The sequence below is a fragment of the Trematomus bernacchii genome, unplaced genomic scaffold, assembly GCF_902827165.1.
Source record: "Trematomus bernacchii unplaced genomic scaffold, fTreBer1.1, whole genome shotgun sequence".
Taxonomy (NCBI): domain Eukaryota; kingdom Metazoa; phylum Chordata; class Actinopteri; order Perciformes; family Nototheniidae; genus Trematomus; species Trematomus bernacchii.
Window position 1 is genome coordinate 25602118 of NW_022987739.1, and position 18719 is coordinate 25620836.

Here is an 18719-nt window from a genome sequence, read left to right on the forward strand (position 1 = left end):
TCTACTTCTGTTATATTGTCCAGTAATCACTTCTTCAGGGTGTGCACGTTCCGATCTCCATGCGTAGCCTTTAGATGGAATATTTATCTTAGCCTTCATGCTGTAATGTCCCATCTCATAGCAAAATCCCTTGATGACATCTGAAGCAACATCATTATCATTTTAATTGGACGGAACTGTAGTCAGAAAAACTGAAACTTCAGTAAAAGAACAGTTTAACGGTAGATCTTCTATATGTTCTTTGGAGTGTTGAGATTACTAATATACTTGGCAGTAAGTCATCTCAGAAGTTTTGGGTTTTGTACTTCGTGTTGACCCAAACCCATAAGACAATAGCAGTAGAAGAATAGCTGGAAGTCATCCAGCTGCCTTCATTGACACTCCAGTCTGCCTCAGAATGATCCATCTTCCCTCCTCAAGATTGCAAGGGGAAAAACAGCTTTGACCTGGGTAGAAAATAGCACTTGCATTCTGGGTTAACAGCCTACAGTCGACCACTAGGTCTTAGAGTCTTATCTATCATTTTTAAACTTCTTGAAACCATGAAATGTTGTTTGTGTTGTGTTTTTACTTACCCACAATTTCCTAAACATACAACAAACATTTCCTGCAACATTGTTTAGCCATGGTGCTGAAACCTATCAGATCTCAACTTTGAACAATACATTTAATCATACGTCTTAGCAGAACCCAATCGAGAGCTTGACCATGTAGGAAAAAAAAAATTTTAGGCGACAAGTTTCATTTGCCCTCTGGATCATGTGAGGGTTAAAAGATTCACGTGACAAGAATTCAAAGAAATCTGAAACCAATGTGTCACAGAAGAAATAATGAAAATGTTCAACTGGGATGAAACAAAATATTATCAAATACATCTTAAAATTAAATTACTAAATTGAACAATAAACCCATTATACCCCTCCTGGAAACATTGTCCTCCAAACCATAGAGACCATGTTTCCCAAATAAGACACTTCAGAGTACCCCCCTTCACATACAATGTTATTTCAAAGTCCTATGACTCATCAGGAACACCTAAAACAAAGGAAAAAAAAAAAAAAAAACTTTCTCCTGTCGAAAAGAATCAGCAATGTTAAAAATCAAGCTACATAGTCATCAAGCCATGCAGGGATCATGCAGAGTCAGACAAAGTTCATGCGTCATGTCTCACAATGGTTCAACAATGACATAGTCAGAAATCCATTGCCAAAAGCATTGTGTGCATCCCAAAATAAAATCACCTTTCGTCGGTGGGTCAGTTTTACTGTAACAGTCAGGAATTTACAAATCAATTCACATTCATTCAGTCTTTGCAAAGTCTAAGTCAGTCTCGAGATCTCATGTCCTATAGTAGTGCACTTTGATATTCTACCAGCTGGAGTTTTTACTAGTGACATCATTGTGTTGATGTCAAACAATGCAACAAAGTTTTTCCCGTGTTCGCAGCACAATTTTCTTCAGATGTTTAAACAAACATATTATCAATACACTTCATTAATGTACTGCCCCTAGGAAACACAAAGCCTGACAAATGTTCATGCAAGGCATTCCTAAGTGAACCTGCAGATAACGGCCTTTTTAATTAATATTCCAATTCAATCAATAATAATAACAACAATCCATTTTAATCAATTTGTTTACCCTTAGAAGTGAACATATCTCATAATGTTTCACCAGGATGTTAAACTAAGCCAAATCAATCATTATTACTGTATGAGATTTAACTGGTGATTGAACAAACAAAGCCTCTTTGTTTACGACATGCAAACACATGTTTTCCAAGTTCAGCATCAGCCTTCGTTACTCTAAAATTACGTTTGAAATAGGAATATTAGAAATGGAACAAATATTCAATCTTCAGAAATGTTTGTAACAAATGGAGAGTAATGCCATCTCTCCATCTAGGAAATAGCCAACATGTTTAAAAAATGTCAGATATATAAAAATAAGCCTAAATACTCCTTTACTATCAAAGTCTAAAGCTAGACCTAAGGTGAACAGTTTTGGTAATGGACAATTTAATCTAAAAACAAAACAAAATTGGACTTGTGTTTTTGTTATTTGTTTCTTCAAAATACATTAGTAAATAATTTGTGAAGTATTCACAATATAACTAACCCTCTCTAGGATATCAAATCCGTTCTTCTTTAACCAGATACTATTTCCCTATTTATTTTTAGTTCATGATAACAATGGTATAACTACCACACGTTTTACCCATAGCCAGTTTATATGTCAAGATTATTATGTGTGATAAAATAATCAGATGTCTCGTATGCTAAACAAGGATATTAAACTTTAATCTTTTCAGTATTCCAGACCATCGTTAAACAAGCAGCCTCTCTTCTTAATCACTAAGCATAATGTTCTACACCACCCTCTGGAAAACCCTTGCACAGTTATGCTATAAAATCATTGCATAATTTCTTCAGAGTCTGAACAGTCTGAGAAAAGCCTGTCTCAAGATCTTGTCATAATGAGAACAGTCAGTGATTTGTTGTCCTCTGCAGCTGTAGTCAGTGGCAGGGTCCCCAAAAAGCCAGAAACGGCCCTGGTCAGTGGGCTCAAGGAAACTCTCTCTGGCATCTGGAGGGAAGGAAACTCTTGGATCAATGTGGTACAATCAGCAGACACACGTTGTCCTCTGCACAGTAGAAATCCCCAAAAACTGCAGTTCCTCTTCACACCACTGTTGCCTTGACAACGAGGCACAAGCAAAATGTCAAAACCTCCTCAGAGATGCGTTCTTTGCACAGTTCTTCTGTTTCTGTAGTGAGCAACATCTCACCAACCCACTGATTCAGAGTACAACCCAAAGGTGGCGCATAACTATCCAGTGCTGCTGTAATCACAGCCAATCAGCTACTAGAGAAACACTCAATTTAAATCTCTCCCCCAACGGGTTACAAAATGGCTGAGTGTCCATATGGTCAGGAATGCTGAAACATGTGAATGTTAAAACAAACTAACGGTGGTAGTTTACCCAGATTCTTTACTTTGTTAAAAGTAGTAAAACTAAATTGTAAAATCTCTTTTGTCTAGTTGACGTCCTGCTTTTAAATTCTAGTCAGGAAAAGAACATAAACATCATCTTTAAAATCTTCTTAAATTTGAAACCAAAAAGGTATTCCTTCTCCACCATGATCCATTTTAACATTAAAGTCCATACAAACTGATGATTTATCTTTAAAAACCCATGAAGAATGACAGTTCTCATAAAACACTATTCTTCTTTACTTCACTTCTAAGTCAATGAGCAAAACAAGGAAACCCTCCTTAACCACTATAGACTCATCTTTTATCTATTTGCTTATTCTATTCATTTTCTAATTGTTTATCCAAGTTGTGTTACAAGCAGGGTTAGGTTGTAACAGGTGGAAAAGTTTCCTCACACAATGTAATCTTCATTACTAAAGCTAAAACCTAAAGAAATCATCACGGAACAGTTTTCTTTATCACTTAATTGTTTCAATAAAAACAAAGAAGGCATTGTGAAAACTCCCACTTTGAGAACATCTCAACACTTTATTCCATCTAAGCACGAATGTTTATGACAGACACGCCCTATTAATCCAAAACAGTCTTTAGTGATATCAATTGTGAACTTTCTTAACATTAATTGTAAATGCAACGTATGTTCTCTTTAGAACAAAGATAGGATAGTTGCAGCTGAAACTGGTTAATAGCAACTTTCTGTTAACCTAGATAAGCATGTTGTTCTTATATCTAGTAAATACATATATTTTTATTTTATGTTACTCATAAAACAGTAAACCATAGGAACATTTTCCAGAATAGTAGTTAACTTTATATAACTTTTACTCTCTCTAGACTTTTCAAAACAACTTAATTCTAGGTAAAAATAAAACAAAATCTTTTTATTTCAATATAGCTACTTCATATACTCAGTAAATCTCTTTTTACTTTCCCTTAATGTTACTGTATGAAATATAATTAAGTACAATTCTTAGTTAATGACAAATACCATAAAATTCACAATGCAATGCAATGGTAACAATCAATTCTCAAAACTTCTCATAAAATCCACAATGTGACGCAACTGTATCCTACAAAAACTATGCTAAAAACAACAAATTATTGTTTCTTATTTATTTCAATAAATCTACTATATCAAATCACACATTGATCTATTAATTTTCAATGTATTCACTCCAACTTCAGATCACTCATTAATCTTCTACTTCTTTTTTAAACTCACTCCTTTTTTCAGGCATCAGAGAAAAGAGCAAACAGACACACTGTTGCTCTCACGGCTGATAAAACAAAGGGTCTCCTCTTCTACAGAATCAGAAAGAGGGAAATACTTTCACAGACAAATACAGACACACCCCGGCTGGAGCTCTCAGCCTTTTCAGGAGAAGGGGGCTTCTTAGAACAATTAACAACAAACTATGGTATACCAAAACATTTAGCGCTTTATATTGAGTCTCTAACTCATTACGGCCTGACAAAACATGGTTTCCTCCACTTTTGTATTTTGTGAATTCACAGAGTCGCGAGCAGAGCTTTTTATATTTTTAACCCCCTCGACTCAGATTGGGCTTATTAATCTCTTAATTACCGAACGGACCGGAACAGGCATGACCCTCCACCCTGTTTTTGTGCACTTGGCTCTCAAAGCAAATTTGTATTCCTCAGCCAATAAATCTCTGAACCTTAAGACAAATCATCAGGATCTTCTCAGGCAGAATTCAAGACTACGAGCAAATACAGTGATTCCTCCAGCATAACATGTCCTTACGGCTAGCAAAGATCATATTCCCTCAGTCAAACCTTTAGCTTCTCAGGCAGACTACGAGCAGAATACAGTGATCTCTCCAGTATAAACATTTATCAACATAAAACAAGACCTTTACGAATCAACAATGACAACCAACAGAGAGAACAATCAACAAATATATCTCAGCCATAGCTGTGCCTTAACTCCACTCCTCTGCTTCTTCCTCTTAACCAATACAACTTCAAAAGTCATTTCATTCCAAATACGTTTTGCTTACTGTGAGTCGGTATTTCCTCTGTGGAAGTCTCAAGTCTGGTTTCTCAATTCCTTGAGATTTTACCACAGCCGTCTCAGGGCTGCCTGGCCAAGGGAGTTGAGACCCCCAGAGAAGGAACACAGCAACCCCCAGCATCGGCATCTCGGTGGGACCTCCAAAATGTTGTGGAGATCCAGCATAACACAACAGGAAAGAATGAAACAGAGAGGAATCAATAAAACACAAACACAGATATAGCTGATAAGTAATTATTATTTAGTTGTTGCAACAAACAAACAATAATGGGAAGTACATCACCTTCTGCCACAGCAGCCAATCGTGGAAATGCCCCCAAGAACAGAAGAAACACAGGGCTATATATACTTTTCTAAATGACACACGAACATGTTCCACAAACATGTTTAACACACACACATTGTATCATGCAGCCAACCACACAAATGTCACATGTTTTTCTCTCTGAAAGCTATACCTGTATATATTTAAACGTCATCATCTCATGACATCTTTAGGATTAGTTACCTAACAAAGGTTAACTGTTTTTATAACCCGAGGCCTTCTCTGAACTTCCTATACCCTCGGTGTCAGCTCACTTAAAATGAATACATCTATTGATAATTCAGAACGACCATTGTCTCTCTAACTGTGTGTGACCCAACTCAGTAACACACATCATATGGAATACCATGTGATCATTAATGAATATCATAAATACGCTGTATTAAATATTCTGCCATAACAACTCCTTTCGACATTGTGTGGAATTCGATGGCATACTCTGCCACACTCGAAGAGAGAGTAGTCATCCTTCACCCGTAAAGGATGGTCGACCACCCTCCACATCTCAGCTGAGAACCCCTGATACGATTCCAAAAGTGGGAACCTTCTTCCCCGAAAGGCTGACACCTACTCCAAAGTGCTTCCCCGAGGAGACCCATGAGGAAAGCATTCTTAGCCTTATCTGAGGCATACTGTAGGACTGCAGTCTGGCAAACAAAAGTTCACACTGCATAAGAAAAGACTGACACAATCCCACATCACCGTCATACCGTTCAGGAGCGTGGACCCATGGCTCCCTGACAGGTTGTGAAATCATGGCTTCCTGTGCCGGAGTTCCCGGAGGGGAACAGGCAGACTGTCTTTAATGACTCTGAGGGCTGGTAAGCTGGGCTGAAAGATCCCACAGACTTTCACATTACATTTCACCTGTTAGACGCTTTTATCCAAAGCCACTTACATACATTCAATACTGTGGGCAATCCCCAATGGGCTGAAGTGTCTTACCCAGGGAAACAACGACATGCTGACTGCAGCACTGGAACCAGCTCTCCCCTGATCCGAAGTGTAGTGCACTATCCCACTGCTCCACAGCCTCCTTATAGTGATATTTCACATAGTGGCTGGCTGTGCTGACCGAGGAGAACTCCCTGGGCAGTGACTGCGATACGAACAAAGACTGATGAAAACAAAACACACCAAGCACAAATCATTTATACTACTGAGAAAAAGAAATAGAAAACACACTCATACCATAAAGACATGAGTCATGGAGGAAAAGTGAGAAATCATCATTGCCTAAATTAACTTTTATAATATTTTCTTTGCTGGATATTTCCAGGAGGGAATTTGAAAGGTAAAGTTTGATTTAGAAATACCTGCATTCTTATTCCCAATGAAGAAGATTTCAGACTCAACTTATGTAAGTGTTCATGTAATTACTTTTTTTAAGGTCTGTAACTTAAAATATTCAGTGGTGGATGTTTTTTTGTGGAAGATAATTTTGGCAGCAGACAGACTTCAACATTAAAATGATATGACATGTATTTGTTTTAAATAAAAACAGAACAATTATATTTATACCTCTAAAGAGCCTTTAAATATACATGGAGGTCTGCAGAGAGAGAGAATGTCTGTAACTTTAATATGGTGTGTCCGATAATCATCTGGAAGATTGTCATAGAAACTTCTTTCAGCAAATCTTAGATGAGTCACTTCCTCAGAAGGATAACATATTTAGAAATTGAAACCCTCAACCTCGGTCACATGCGCTGCAGTCCCTGCTGCAGAGCTGACCTGAAGAAAAAAGTTGGCATTTTTTAAAAGCAATGGAGGAAATCAATGACGATGTTGAAACTGTGAAACCCCTAACCCCAAGATCAGCAATACAAGAAGGTAAGTGTCAGTCAGACGGAGTGAGCTGTGGATTGTGGATTTATTATACTCACTGGTCTTCTCTGTGTTCAGGTCCCAGGAGATTTCCCCGAGCGTCTGTTCTCGGTTTTGGGCTGCTGAGTGTTTTCCTGCTGGCTGCCTTCATCGGACTCACAGTCTACTGTTAGTCTGTTTTATAAGTTAATGTAATTTGGAATTTGGAATTTTCAAAAGCACTTTCTGCCCTCTGCCTTTTACTTAAGTTTGTATCAGTATGAGGTATTTTCTGTTTAGAAAACGTGTCTCTTGTTCATTTCAGGCCATTACTCAGATGGTGTTGCAGCTGCAGATCTCTCCACTATCAAAGCAATCCTGACTGAGAGTCTTGACCAGCTGAAGGCCAACCTCACCAAAAAGACCAGAGAGGTGGACAGGCTCCAGTGTTTGATGGGCAAGGGTGAGTGCTTCATGTGGGGGTTTGCATAGGGCTCGGTATGTGTATGTAAGATATCAATTATCATAATATTTTGTACAAAATACCTCAATATTGATATTCTAAGGCTGACTTTTGATACTTTCGTAAAATAGTTACACAATGACACTTTTCATTAATGATAATCAAGAATTAGTTTTTAATTACTTAGTTGTGAGTGATTTCATTTATAGTTTGTTTTATTTTTCTTCACCCACCATATTTATATTTCTCTGTAAACTATGCTTATGGCCAGTTTCCTTGTCTAAATTACTTTTTAATATAAGCAATTGGAAGAAGAACTTAGAGGTAGTTTGTTCCAGATATTTACAGCATAATAATAATAATAATAATCTCCAGTCGGTCTAGTAACTAACAGCGAGATGTTGCCACTGTCTGTGTTTAAGTGGATGTCATTGAAGACTTTAACAAGATCAGTCTCAGTGCTTTGGTGCCTGACTAGATCACATCCAAACAGTTATTTAAATCCCAAAAAAGAGAAGTAGTTGTTCTGCAATGAAATGTGTGATCTCTTTTGATCCCTCTAAAAATGCTTAATAAATATGTTTTTTCATTATTATTACAAAAGTGACATAAAATGCCCTCAAGAGTTCCATATTTCCGCAGTTAAAGTAGTAAATCAACAAGATCTTAAAACTTTTACAGCAAAAACTTGTCCTGAAGGATGGAGGAAGTTCAGTTGTTCCTGTTATCTCTTCTCTACTGAGAAAGCTTCTTGGGAACAAAGCAGACAAAACTGCACAGCCGGAGGAGCAGATCTGGTGATCGTAGACAGTGATAAAGAACTGGTAATGTGTGCTGCTTTAACACTTGTGATTGTATAACTCCTGCTTTTATCAATCAATAATATTTTTATTGTACATATACTAGCAAATGCGTCTATCAGCTATAATGATTATGTTACAACAATGGTGTTGATTACATATTTCTGAGCTAGTAAAAAGGGAAAAGTTATCTGAATGTTGATGTCCATCCCAGTAAACTGCATTTTTAATATGTGAACAGTATTTCCTCGATGCGATGATGAGCAACTCTAGCGTGAACAAGGAAGACACTTGGATTGGTTTGAATGACACAGAAGAGGAGGGGACCTGGAAATGGGTGGATGAATCTCCACTGACTCTGAATCTGACGTAAGGCTTTACTTTGGTTTTAAATACAGACGCTGGTTTATGTTGTGACCTTTCTAAATGTTTCACATGTTTCTGTAATGGGAGTTAACACAACACACAGGATGCATTTAAACGTAGGGTGTCTGCCCATTTCACCAGAAGACTCATTTGGGTTTTAAGAAAAGAACATGGCTGTATTACTTATAGTTATTTGTATTTGATGTCCAATCTTTTAGTTTATCTTTTTTTCCTGTAATACCTGTTAGGTTTTGGAGAGAAGGAGAGCCTAATAATGATCATAGAGGAGAGGACTGTGCCCACATCAAACCTGACACCAAAAGGTGGAACGACGCGTCCTGTGAGCTCGATCTGCATTGGATCTGTGAGAAAGAAGCTTAACATTGGTGTCTGTTTGGATACCAAACATGCAATCGTGCTTTTACAATTTATTTTAAATTGAGTTATTTAAAACTATTCAAAATGCCTGATTTCATGAATAAGAATTACGTTTTATGACTCGCAAAATCACAATTTGTTTTTTGTTTTTTTTTCAAACTAATATCAGCAATAAATAAATAGTCATTTAATATGTTTTTGCCAACTTTTATTTGACTAAATTAAATTAGTATTTGTAATAATCCTTTTACATATCAACATAAAAACAGCTTCCTAAAAACATCTGCTGATAAGCCCACAGTTCCTGAAAGTGATAATATTGAAGGTGACTTATTGAGCAGAATATGATAAAAATAAGAAGAATAAAAACTGTCAAACATTATTGAATAATTCAGAAATATACAACAATACTCTAGTCTCAGCATTGGTCTAACTTGTTCAAATGTGTAAAATAGCCTGTGTGTTATACAGTATGTTTCCTAACAATGACCTCTTGTGGCCATGTGAGTACAAATCTATTGCAGGTATTTAACATTCATAGGTACCAGCCACTTTGTACATACTGTAAGAACTAGTGCTGTCAATTAATACAAAAATGTATGTATGTTTATCACAATAATAATCTGGGACTTTAACTGCAGGATTTTCTCATGTTTCATTTAAAAAAGTAAACTGCCTTTTATTTGAAGTTAATTACAGAACTTTAGTAAATGGGCAAATTAGATATAGTTAGATCAGGAAATGGCAACTTTCTTTGAGCATGCATACAAAGATAAAAACCGTATGAATATATGTTGGGTGTATTACATGTTCTCTGACAAGATAAAGCTCTTCCACTTCAACAAACTGCTGTTATCAGATAAAAAGCAGCTTTACCACTTCACCTTTTTTTCTCAAAGTGAACAACTCCTCCCTGAAAGTTGTCTTTGAAATGATGTGCACTTTTTATATTTATGATCAGCGGCAGACAGTGTACTTCAGAGGAAAGACATTTGTGTTTATCAGCATTTATAATTAAGATCCCTGCTTTCACAACAATGACATGCTATTCTCTTTTTATTAACCAGTAAAACAGATCTATACAGGATCAATACATTTAGAATATTATTCATCTTTATGGCTTTGTAGGATGATATGTCTCTATTTAACACAATGGACTTGATTATCTCACTTGTTTCAGTCTTAAATCTGTATTGTCAATGTGCTTTGGCAATAGTGTGTTTTAAATGTGGGCATTTCAATAAAGCTTATTTGAATTTGTCTTGACTCTCAGTGTGAGAAACAAACAAACATTTCCTTATATCTTTGAGATAGATGTATAGATAATTATCTGGTACAGTTGCTAGGATACCTTTAGCACTTAAGAGGTGTGACGTATTGATGGTGTTTTGTTTTATCCTCTACGCTATTGCTATTTCCCAGACATCAGACATCTTTCAAACTATCTAGATGAAAATATTTTATAGGGCTGTTTTTAAGACCTTGCAGCTCTGGGTCTTAGCAGACCCTAGGATCCATGCTCAGTTCCATGCATGGAAAATGTTGGACAGCTACCTTAGGTGCTTGGTAACACAAATGGAAGTCGCACTCTTTTTTCTCTTTTTCTGTTGTCACATGTGTTATCATTATTTTCAGTTTACCCGTACAGGGTTAAGTATGGATACACTGTTGGAAAATACAAGAAAGGTGATACAAATTATGTACACAGGTTTAGAAGCTCTAAAAGGTGCATTTTTGAGAAGTGATTGGAGAACTATGTGTAAAGGAGAGTTGTTACAACACAGAAAACACCAGAATTTAAACTATGAACATTAATATAATTTCACTAATAGTTAATGGCCTAAGCAACCCAATTAAAAAAGTGCTTACACAACTGAAACACCAAGGTGGAGATATTGGTGCAGAATCTGTCAAAAGTACTGTGTGTGTGTGTGTGTGTGTGTGTGTGTGTGTGTGTGTGTGTGTGTGTGTGTGTGTGTGTGTGTGTGTGTGTGAAACTTTTGTGTTTCTGTCCCTGCCATTCCCGCACAAGGTTGCAACATTGTTGATAAATTCAGGCACCGACACCTGTCTGCTCTCACATTCCCGCATTATGTTTTGCGGAAACCAATCTTTATTTTTTTCCCACTCTATCCCAGCTGCAAATTTGGGGCGAAACACAATAAATAAAGCTTCGCCAGTTTGGGTCCTTATCACAACTGATCAAGATGGCCAAAAGATTCTCTGCTCAGAGGGCCTTGCAAATGATTTTGTAAGAGAGAGAACCATTTGATGATGATGTAGAGGAAGAGGAAGAGGTTTCAGAATGTGAGGATCACATTTCTGAGAATTCTGAGTCTGACAGTGACTTTGAAGAAGAGGATGAGATTGAGCATCAGCTACAAACAAAAGACGAGCCACAGGACCAGCCTGTCGGCGGGCAAAACAACAAGTAGCACTTTAATTCATTAATGTGATCTAATAAATGTAAAAGGACAAATATTAACCATAAATGATGTTTATATTGCTTGTAATTGGGATGAAGTAAACATCTGTTGAGTATTTTAACATACAATTGTTTGATGGTGTTGAATTGAAACCCAAAAAGGCAGCAGGTCCACCAGACCCACGAACACTGGCTGAATAACAAAAATATGAACACCACACAAGGGTTAAGGGGCTTTCCAGAAAATAAAGGCCCACTCTTGTCATAGTACACAGGAACAGAAATGAATGACATCCTGGGTTATGCTTCTGCTTGTGACTATTAGTAATGCACAATCATGCATTTGGCCCGAGCCAAAGATTGAAACAGAGAACAAGTTCACCCTTGGTATCATGAGTTCAACCAGAGGACGGGTGCATACAATGCGGTTTTAAACGGAAAACAAATATGTGTGGATCAAAAAGACATATGTATGCCATTAATAAGATCAGAACCAATTGGGAAAAGGAACTACAGATCACCTTCTCTGATGACTTTTGGAAGGAGGCCCTGAGATCCGTCAACTCATCCAACAGTTGTAATAGACTTAGCCTAATACAATTTAAAGTTCTCCATAGACTACATTATAGCAAGGCTAAGCTCTCCAGGATTTATCCAGATAGATTGGATGACAGGTGTGATAGATGTTCCCAGGCCCCCAGCGACCTGACTCACATGTTCTGGTTGTGCCCTAAATTATCTAGCTTCTGGCAATCTTTCTTCGAATGTATTTCTGAAATTGTAGGTCTAAAAATCTCTCCATCCCCTCATGTAGCTATTTTCGGTAGGCCCCCAGATGAAATCAACATGACAAACACTCAAACCAATGTCATTGCCTTTACCTCCTTGAGTGCTCGTAGAAAAATCCTTCTTTTGTGGAAATCTCCTTTACCTCCCTCTTTTAAAATGTGGCTGGGTGATACTATGTCTCTCCTAAAGTTGGACAAAATTAAGTTTACTCTCAGGGGTTCTTCAGATAAGTTGTACGCTCATTGGATGCCACTGATCAGTAATGTAGACCGTCTTGCCCCTGATATGGTGTCGCTGTAGGGATTCTCCCTTTATCTGCCTATAATTCTGATATTATTACTCCCCTGTCCGCCACACATGCAGCCCGTGTGACATCCCTTGATATATGTGTTAGTATGTGTATGTGTATGTGTATGTGTACATGTATGTATGTATGCAGGTATGTGTATTTGTATATACTGTATGTGCATGTCAATTATTGTATTTATCATTTGGTATGTAATTGATGTACTGTTGCCTCAGTGCTCCGGGAGAGGGGGTCGGTGGGATGGGGCTGGGTTGAGGGAAAGTGGGTAAGGGTTCTTTTGTAAAAAAAAAAAAAAATGCCTTATTGGCTGCAATGCACTGTTACACTTTTTTCATGTGACTAAAAATGTTTTTGAAAAAAAAAGAAATACATATGTAAAACTTTTTTCTGTGTAAAACTTTTATTTACATGTATATGAACCGGAACACATCCCTCTGAACAACACAACCCTCTGATGCGTGTGATGGTAGCTTGGCACGCTACTTCCCTGGAACCGTTGCTGCTTCCAGTGCTTCTTCCTGAAGTCTTTGATCACTACCCAGTCACCGGGCTTGAAGTGGTGTTGTGGCGCATCAGCTGGCGTCTGCAGTACGGCTTTCACCTGAGAGTGGATAGCTGAAAGGGAGACTGAAAGACTTATACAGTAGTTCAACAAAAGGTAACTTAAATTGTCTCAACTTTCAGAAATTAACATTACATTAACAGAATAATATTCTTTAAATCTGTGCCAGTTCGTCAGCTTTTCACGGCAAAAATCATTTGTAGCTGCTTTCACAATGATGACATGCTATTCTCTTTTTATTAACCAGTAAAATAGATCTTTACAGGATCAGAATATTTTGAATATTATTAATCTTTATGGCTTTGTAAGATTATATGTCTCTATGTAACACAATGGACATGATTATCACATTTGTTTCAGTCTTAAATCTGTATTGTCACTGTGCTTTTTAATATGGTCATATTAATAAAGTTAGTATTTCCTGATATTCTTTATATAAAATGATGTGTGACTTCCTCAAATGATGTGTGACTTCCTCAAATGATGTGTGATTTCCTCAAAAAGATAAAGCATTTAGAAATTCAAACCAGCAACCACACCGTCACATACTTCAGGATACTTGCTGCAGAGCTGACCTTCTAGGAAAGAGTTGGCATTCCCATGAGCAATGGAGGAAGTCTATGCCAATGTTGACGATGTCAAACCCCTAAGCTCAAGCTCATCAACAATACAAGAAGGTAAGAGTGTCAGACAGAGAGCACTGTGGATTTTGGATTTACTGTATTACTCCCTGGTCTTCTCTGTGTTCAGGTCCCAGGAGACTTCTCAGAGCGTCTGTTCTCGGTCTGGGGCTGCTGGGTGTTTTCCTGCTGGCTGGACTCATCGGCCTCGCTGTCCACTGTGAGTCTTTCTTTTAATACGTTTAATAATGTCATTTTGAACGTGTGATTTTAAGGAGCAATATTCTGCACGGAAAGATGCACATTCGACCAAATATATCTTTTTTTTTTCTACTTTTATCCTAGGTCCAAAATAGGAAAACGTTCATTTTGGTTTGTGTCAGTATGATTGCATCAGGTAATTTAAGAAACATCTATTTTCATTTCAGATCATAACTCAGTAGGTGGTGCAGCTGCAGATCTCTCCGCTGTCAAAGCAGACCTGTCCTCAGTGACTGAAGAGAGAGACAACCTGACTGAGCGTCTCCAGGCCAGAGATCAGCTGATCAACCAGCTGAATGTCAGCCTCACTGAAAAGACCAGAGAGGTGGAGTGTTTGAGTAAGTGCTTCATGTGGGGGGTTTGCATAGGGCTCAGTATGTGTAAGATATCAATTATCATAATATGTTTTATAAAATACCTCAATATTGATATTCTAAGGCTGACTATTGATCCTTTCATAAAATAGTTACAGAATGACGCTTTTCATTAATGATAATTAAGAATTAGTTTTTAATGACTTAGTGGTGAGTGATTTAATTTATAGTTTGTTTTATTTTTCTTCACCCACCATATTTATATTTCTCTGTAAACTATGCTTATGGCCAGTTTCCTTGTCTAAATTACTTTTAATATAAGCAATAGGAAGAAGAACTTAGAGGTAGTTTGTTCCAGATATTTGCAGCATAATAATAATAATAATAATAATAATAATAATAATAATAATAATAATAATAATAATAATAATAATAATAATAATAATAAAGGATAACAAGGTTTCAAACCAATGTAGAACTGTTGCCGAAAGTCAGACCCAGTTTTCCAGTCGGTCTAGTAACTAACACCGAAATGTTGCCACTGTCTGTGTTTAAGTGGATGTCATTGAAGACTTTAACAAGATCAGTCTCAGTGCTGTGGTGCCTGACTAGATCACATCCAAACAGTTATTTAAATCCCAAAAAAGAGAGAAGTAGTTGTTTTGCAATGAAATGTGTGATCTCTTTTCATCCCTCTAAAAATGCTTAATAAATATGTTTTTTCATTATTATTACAAAAGTGACATATAATGCACTCAAGAGTTCCATATTTCAGCAGTTAAAGCAGTAAATCAACAAGATCTTAAAACTTTTACAGAGATAACGTGTCCTGAAGGATGGAGGAAGTTTGGTTGTTCCTGTTATCTCTTCTCTACTGAGAAACGTTCTTGGGAACAAAGCAGAGACAACTGCAGAGCCAGAGGAGCAGATCTGATGATCGTAGACAGTAAGGAAGAACAGGTAATGTGTGCTGCTTTAACACTTGTGATTGTATAACTCCTGCTTTTATCAATCAATAATGTTTTTATTGTACATATACTAGCAAATGTGTCTATCAGCTATAATGATTACATCACAACAATGGTGTTGGTTACATATTTCTGAGCTAGTAAAAAGGGAAAAGTTATCTGAATGTTGATGTCCATCCCAGTAAACTGCATTTTTAATATGTGAACAGGAATTCATCTCTAGCATGATCAAGGAAAACACTTGGATTGGTTTGAGTGACAGAGAAGAGGAGGGGACCTGGACATGGGTGGATGGATCTCCACTGAATCTGAATCTGACGTAAGGCTTTACTTTGGTTTGAAATACAGACGCTGGTTTATGTTGTGACCTTTCTAAATGTTTCACATGTTTCTGTAATGGGAGTTAACACAACACACAGGATGCATTTAAACGTAGGGTGTCTGCCCATTTCACCAGAAGATTCATTTGGGTTTTAAGAAAAGAACATGGCTGTATTACTTATAGTTATTTGTATTTGATGTCCAATCTTTTAATTCATCTTCTTTTCCTGTAATACCTGTTAGGTTTTGGAGCCCAGCACAGCCTGATAATTTTGACGAAGAGGACTGTGCAGAAATATGGAGTATTGATCACTCCCAAAGCTGGAACGACAAGCCCTGTAAGATCGATATGCATTGGATCTGTGAGAAATAAGCTTAACATTGGTGTCTGTTTGGATACCAAACATGCAATCATGCTTTTACAATTTATTTTAAATTGAGTTATTTAAAACTATTCAAAATGCCTCATTTCATGAATAAGAATTGCGTTTCATGACTTGATAAATCACAATTTTTTTTTCTGATAATATATATCAGCAATAAATAAATAGTAATTTAATTTGTTTTTGCCAACTTTTATTTGCCTCAATTAAATTAGTATTTGTATTAATCCTTTTACCCATCAACATAAAAACAGCTTCTTAAAAACATCTGCTGATAAGCCCACAGTTCCTGAAAGCTATAATATTGAAGGTGCCTTATTGAGCAGAATATGATAAAAATAAGAAGAATAAAAACTGTCAAACATTATTGAATAATTCAGACATATACAACAATACTCTAGTCTCAGCATTGGTCTAACTTGTTCAAATATGTAAAATAGCCTGTGTGTTTATACTGTATGTTTCCTAACAATGAGCTCTTGTGGCCATGTGACTACAAATCTATTGTAGGTATTTAACATTCATAGGTACCAGCCACTTTGTACATACTGTAAGAACTAGTGCTGTCTATTAATACAAAAATGTATGTATGTTTATCACAATAATAATCTGGGATTTGCAGGATTTGCTCATGTTTCATTTTAAAAGTAAACTGCCTTTTATTTGAAGTTAATTACAGAACTTTAGTAAATGGGCAAATTAGATATAGCTAGATCAGGAAATAGCAACTTTCTTTGAGCATGCATACAAAGATAAAAACCGTAAAAATATATTGTGGGTGTATTACATGTTCTCTGACAAGATGAAGCTCTTCCACTTCAACAAATTGCTGTTATCAGATAAAAAGCAGCTTTACCACTTCACCTTTTTTTCTCAAAGTGAACAACTCCTCCCTGAAAGTTAGCTTTAATTTAATAATTATGTGAACTTTATATATTTATGATCAGCGGCAGACAGAGTACTTCAGAGGAAAGACATTTGTGTTTATCAGCATTTATAATTAAGATCCCCGCTTTCACAACAATGTCATGCTATTCTCTTTTACTGTAGTTTCTCTTTTATTAACCAGTAAAACAAATCTATACAGGATCAATACAGTTTGAATATTATTCAATTCAAGCAATAATTGGTTGTGACTACCACCTCCTATTTTTTTTTTCAACGTGAATAACTCTAAACGTTGTATGTTTATGATCAGCAGCAGACAGAATGCTTCAGAGGAATTACAAAAAGTGAAATGCACGCAACTGATTTGGACTGTTTGGTATTTGGCTTCATCAAGTGTCAATTGTTTTTTGTTAAGGAGGTCATTTATAGTTTATTTGTGTATTTATGTAATCATGAACAAATTTAAGTATTTTGAAATGTTGTTGAAATCCAGATGTTACATTTAAGCTGTTACAAAAGATAAAAACTATCAAAAATAATGAATCAAGAACTGCCATTATTATTTACCTTTATGGTTACGTTTATGTATCTCTATTTAACAGAATATTTCATTGCCAGTCAGTCTTAAACTGTCTCTAATTGTTTTAACTCTGTAGAAGCATGAAACTCACTACTCTGCTTTAACGAACATGCGATTCTCCAAAACAGTTGTGCTTCACACGCTCATTTTGTTCATTTAAAAAAAGAATCTGAATGACATCAAGGTATATGAAAACAATATGGTTACACATGTGCCCAAGGACAACATTTACCAGGTTTTGGAATATAGCAGGGGCATGTGTGAGTCCAAACGGCATCACCATGGTATTCAAAATGGCCCAGAGGGGTGTTGAAAGCCGTCTTCCACTCGTCTTCTTTACGGATCCGGACTGGGTGGTTTGCATTTTGGAGATCCGGTTTGGTGAACATGGTGGAATAGGGAGTCAAAGGCAAAGTTCATTCGAGACAAGGGACACTTACACCGATCAACCATAACATTATGACCACTGACAGGTGAAGTGAAGATTATGGGGGGGACCCTGAAAATGACCTTTCTTATTAGGGGATCACCCCCTGATAATGGTGGTGGTGGGGTGAAGAGGACTGTGCAAGTCTTGTAAATGGAAGGGAAACCAGAAAAAACTGGAATGATCTGCAGTGTACTACCTTTCTGCAATGGATCTGTGAAAAAATTGCTTGAGGCAGTGGGTTTGTCTTCAAATGGGAAGGTTGTGGGTTCAACCCCTGCTCCTGCCATCAACATGTCGCTGTATCCCACTTAACCCCAAATTGCTCCCATGGCCAATGTGTGAATGTTAGCTTCCTTGAGCAGGGGGCTCTTTGTTTGGCTGACCCTGCCTATGAATACTAGTAAAGACTGCTTTATATAAAATGCAGTCACTTTACCAATACATGTGTTAATACTTTTATAATTTATGCAAAATGACTTCAAAAGTGCTTTTGTATGTGCCACATTGTATATATAGAGAAAGAGTCTACATCAACAAGTGGTTGGAGGTCAGGAATGAAGATATTGGTTTGAGTTTTGGCCAAATTTGACTGCTTGTTACTGGGAATAGTACATGGGAAACCAGGATGTTAGCATGTATCTTTATTTATACTTGCTTTATACGTGCTCATGACCATCATATGCAATTAAAGATAGCTACTT

The 18719-nt window shown here is 36.8% G+C and overlaps 1 protein-coding gene across 4 annotated transcripts in view; it reads left to right on the plus strand.

The window, feature by feature from the left end:
- Positions 1–13051: 13051 nt before the first annotated feature.
- Positions 13052–18719, plus strand: part of LOC117495862 (CD209 antigen-like protein C) — a 75803-nt gene continuing 70135 nt past the window's right edge. Inside the window, exons 1-7 of one of the 4 annotated variants that reach the window (XM_034147436.1) lie at positions 13052–13349; positions 13758–13930; positions 14004–14093; positions 14302–14472; positions 15266–15408; positions 15626–15735; positions 15981–16234. In XM_034147436.1, coding sequence (XP_034003327.1) covers positions 13861–13930; positions 14004–14093; positions 14302–14472; positions 15266–15408; positions 15626–15735; positions 15981–16110 — 714 coding nt within the window. In that variant the 5' untranslated portion in view covers positions 13052–13349; positions 13758–13860 and the 3' untranslated portion in view covers positions 16111–16234. Of the gene's footprint in view, positions 13350–13757; positions 13931–14003; positions 14094–14301; positions 14473–15265; positions 15409–15625; positions 15736–15980; positions 16235–18719 lie in introns of those variants that run through there. The other 3 variants (XM_034147439.1, XM_034147440.1, XM_034147437.1) reach the window with 3 other exon arrangements.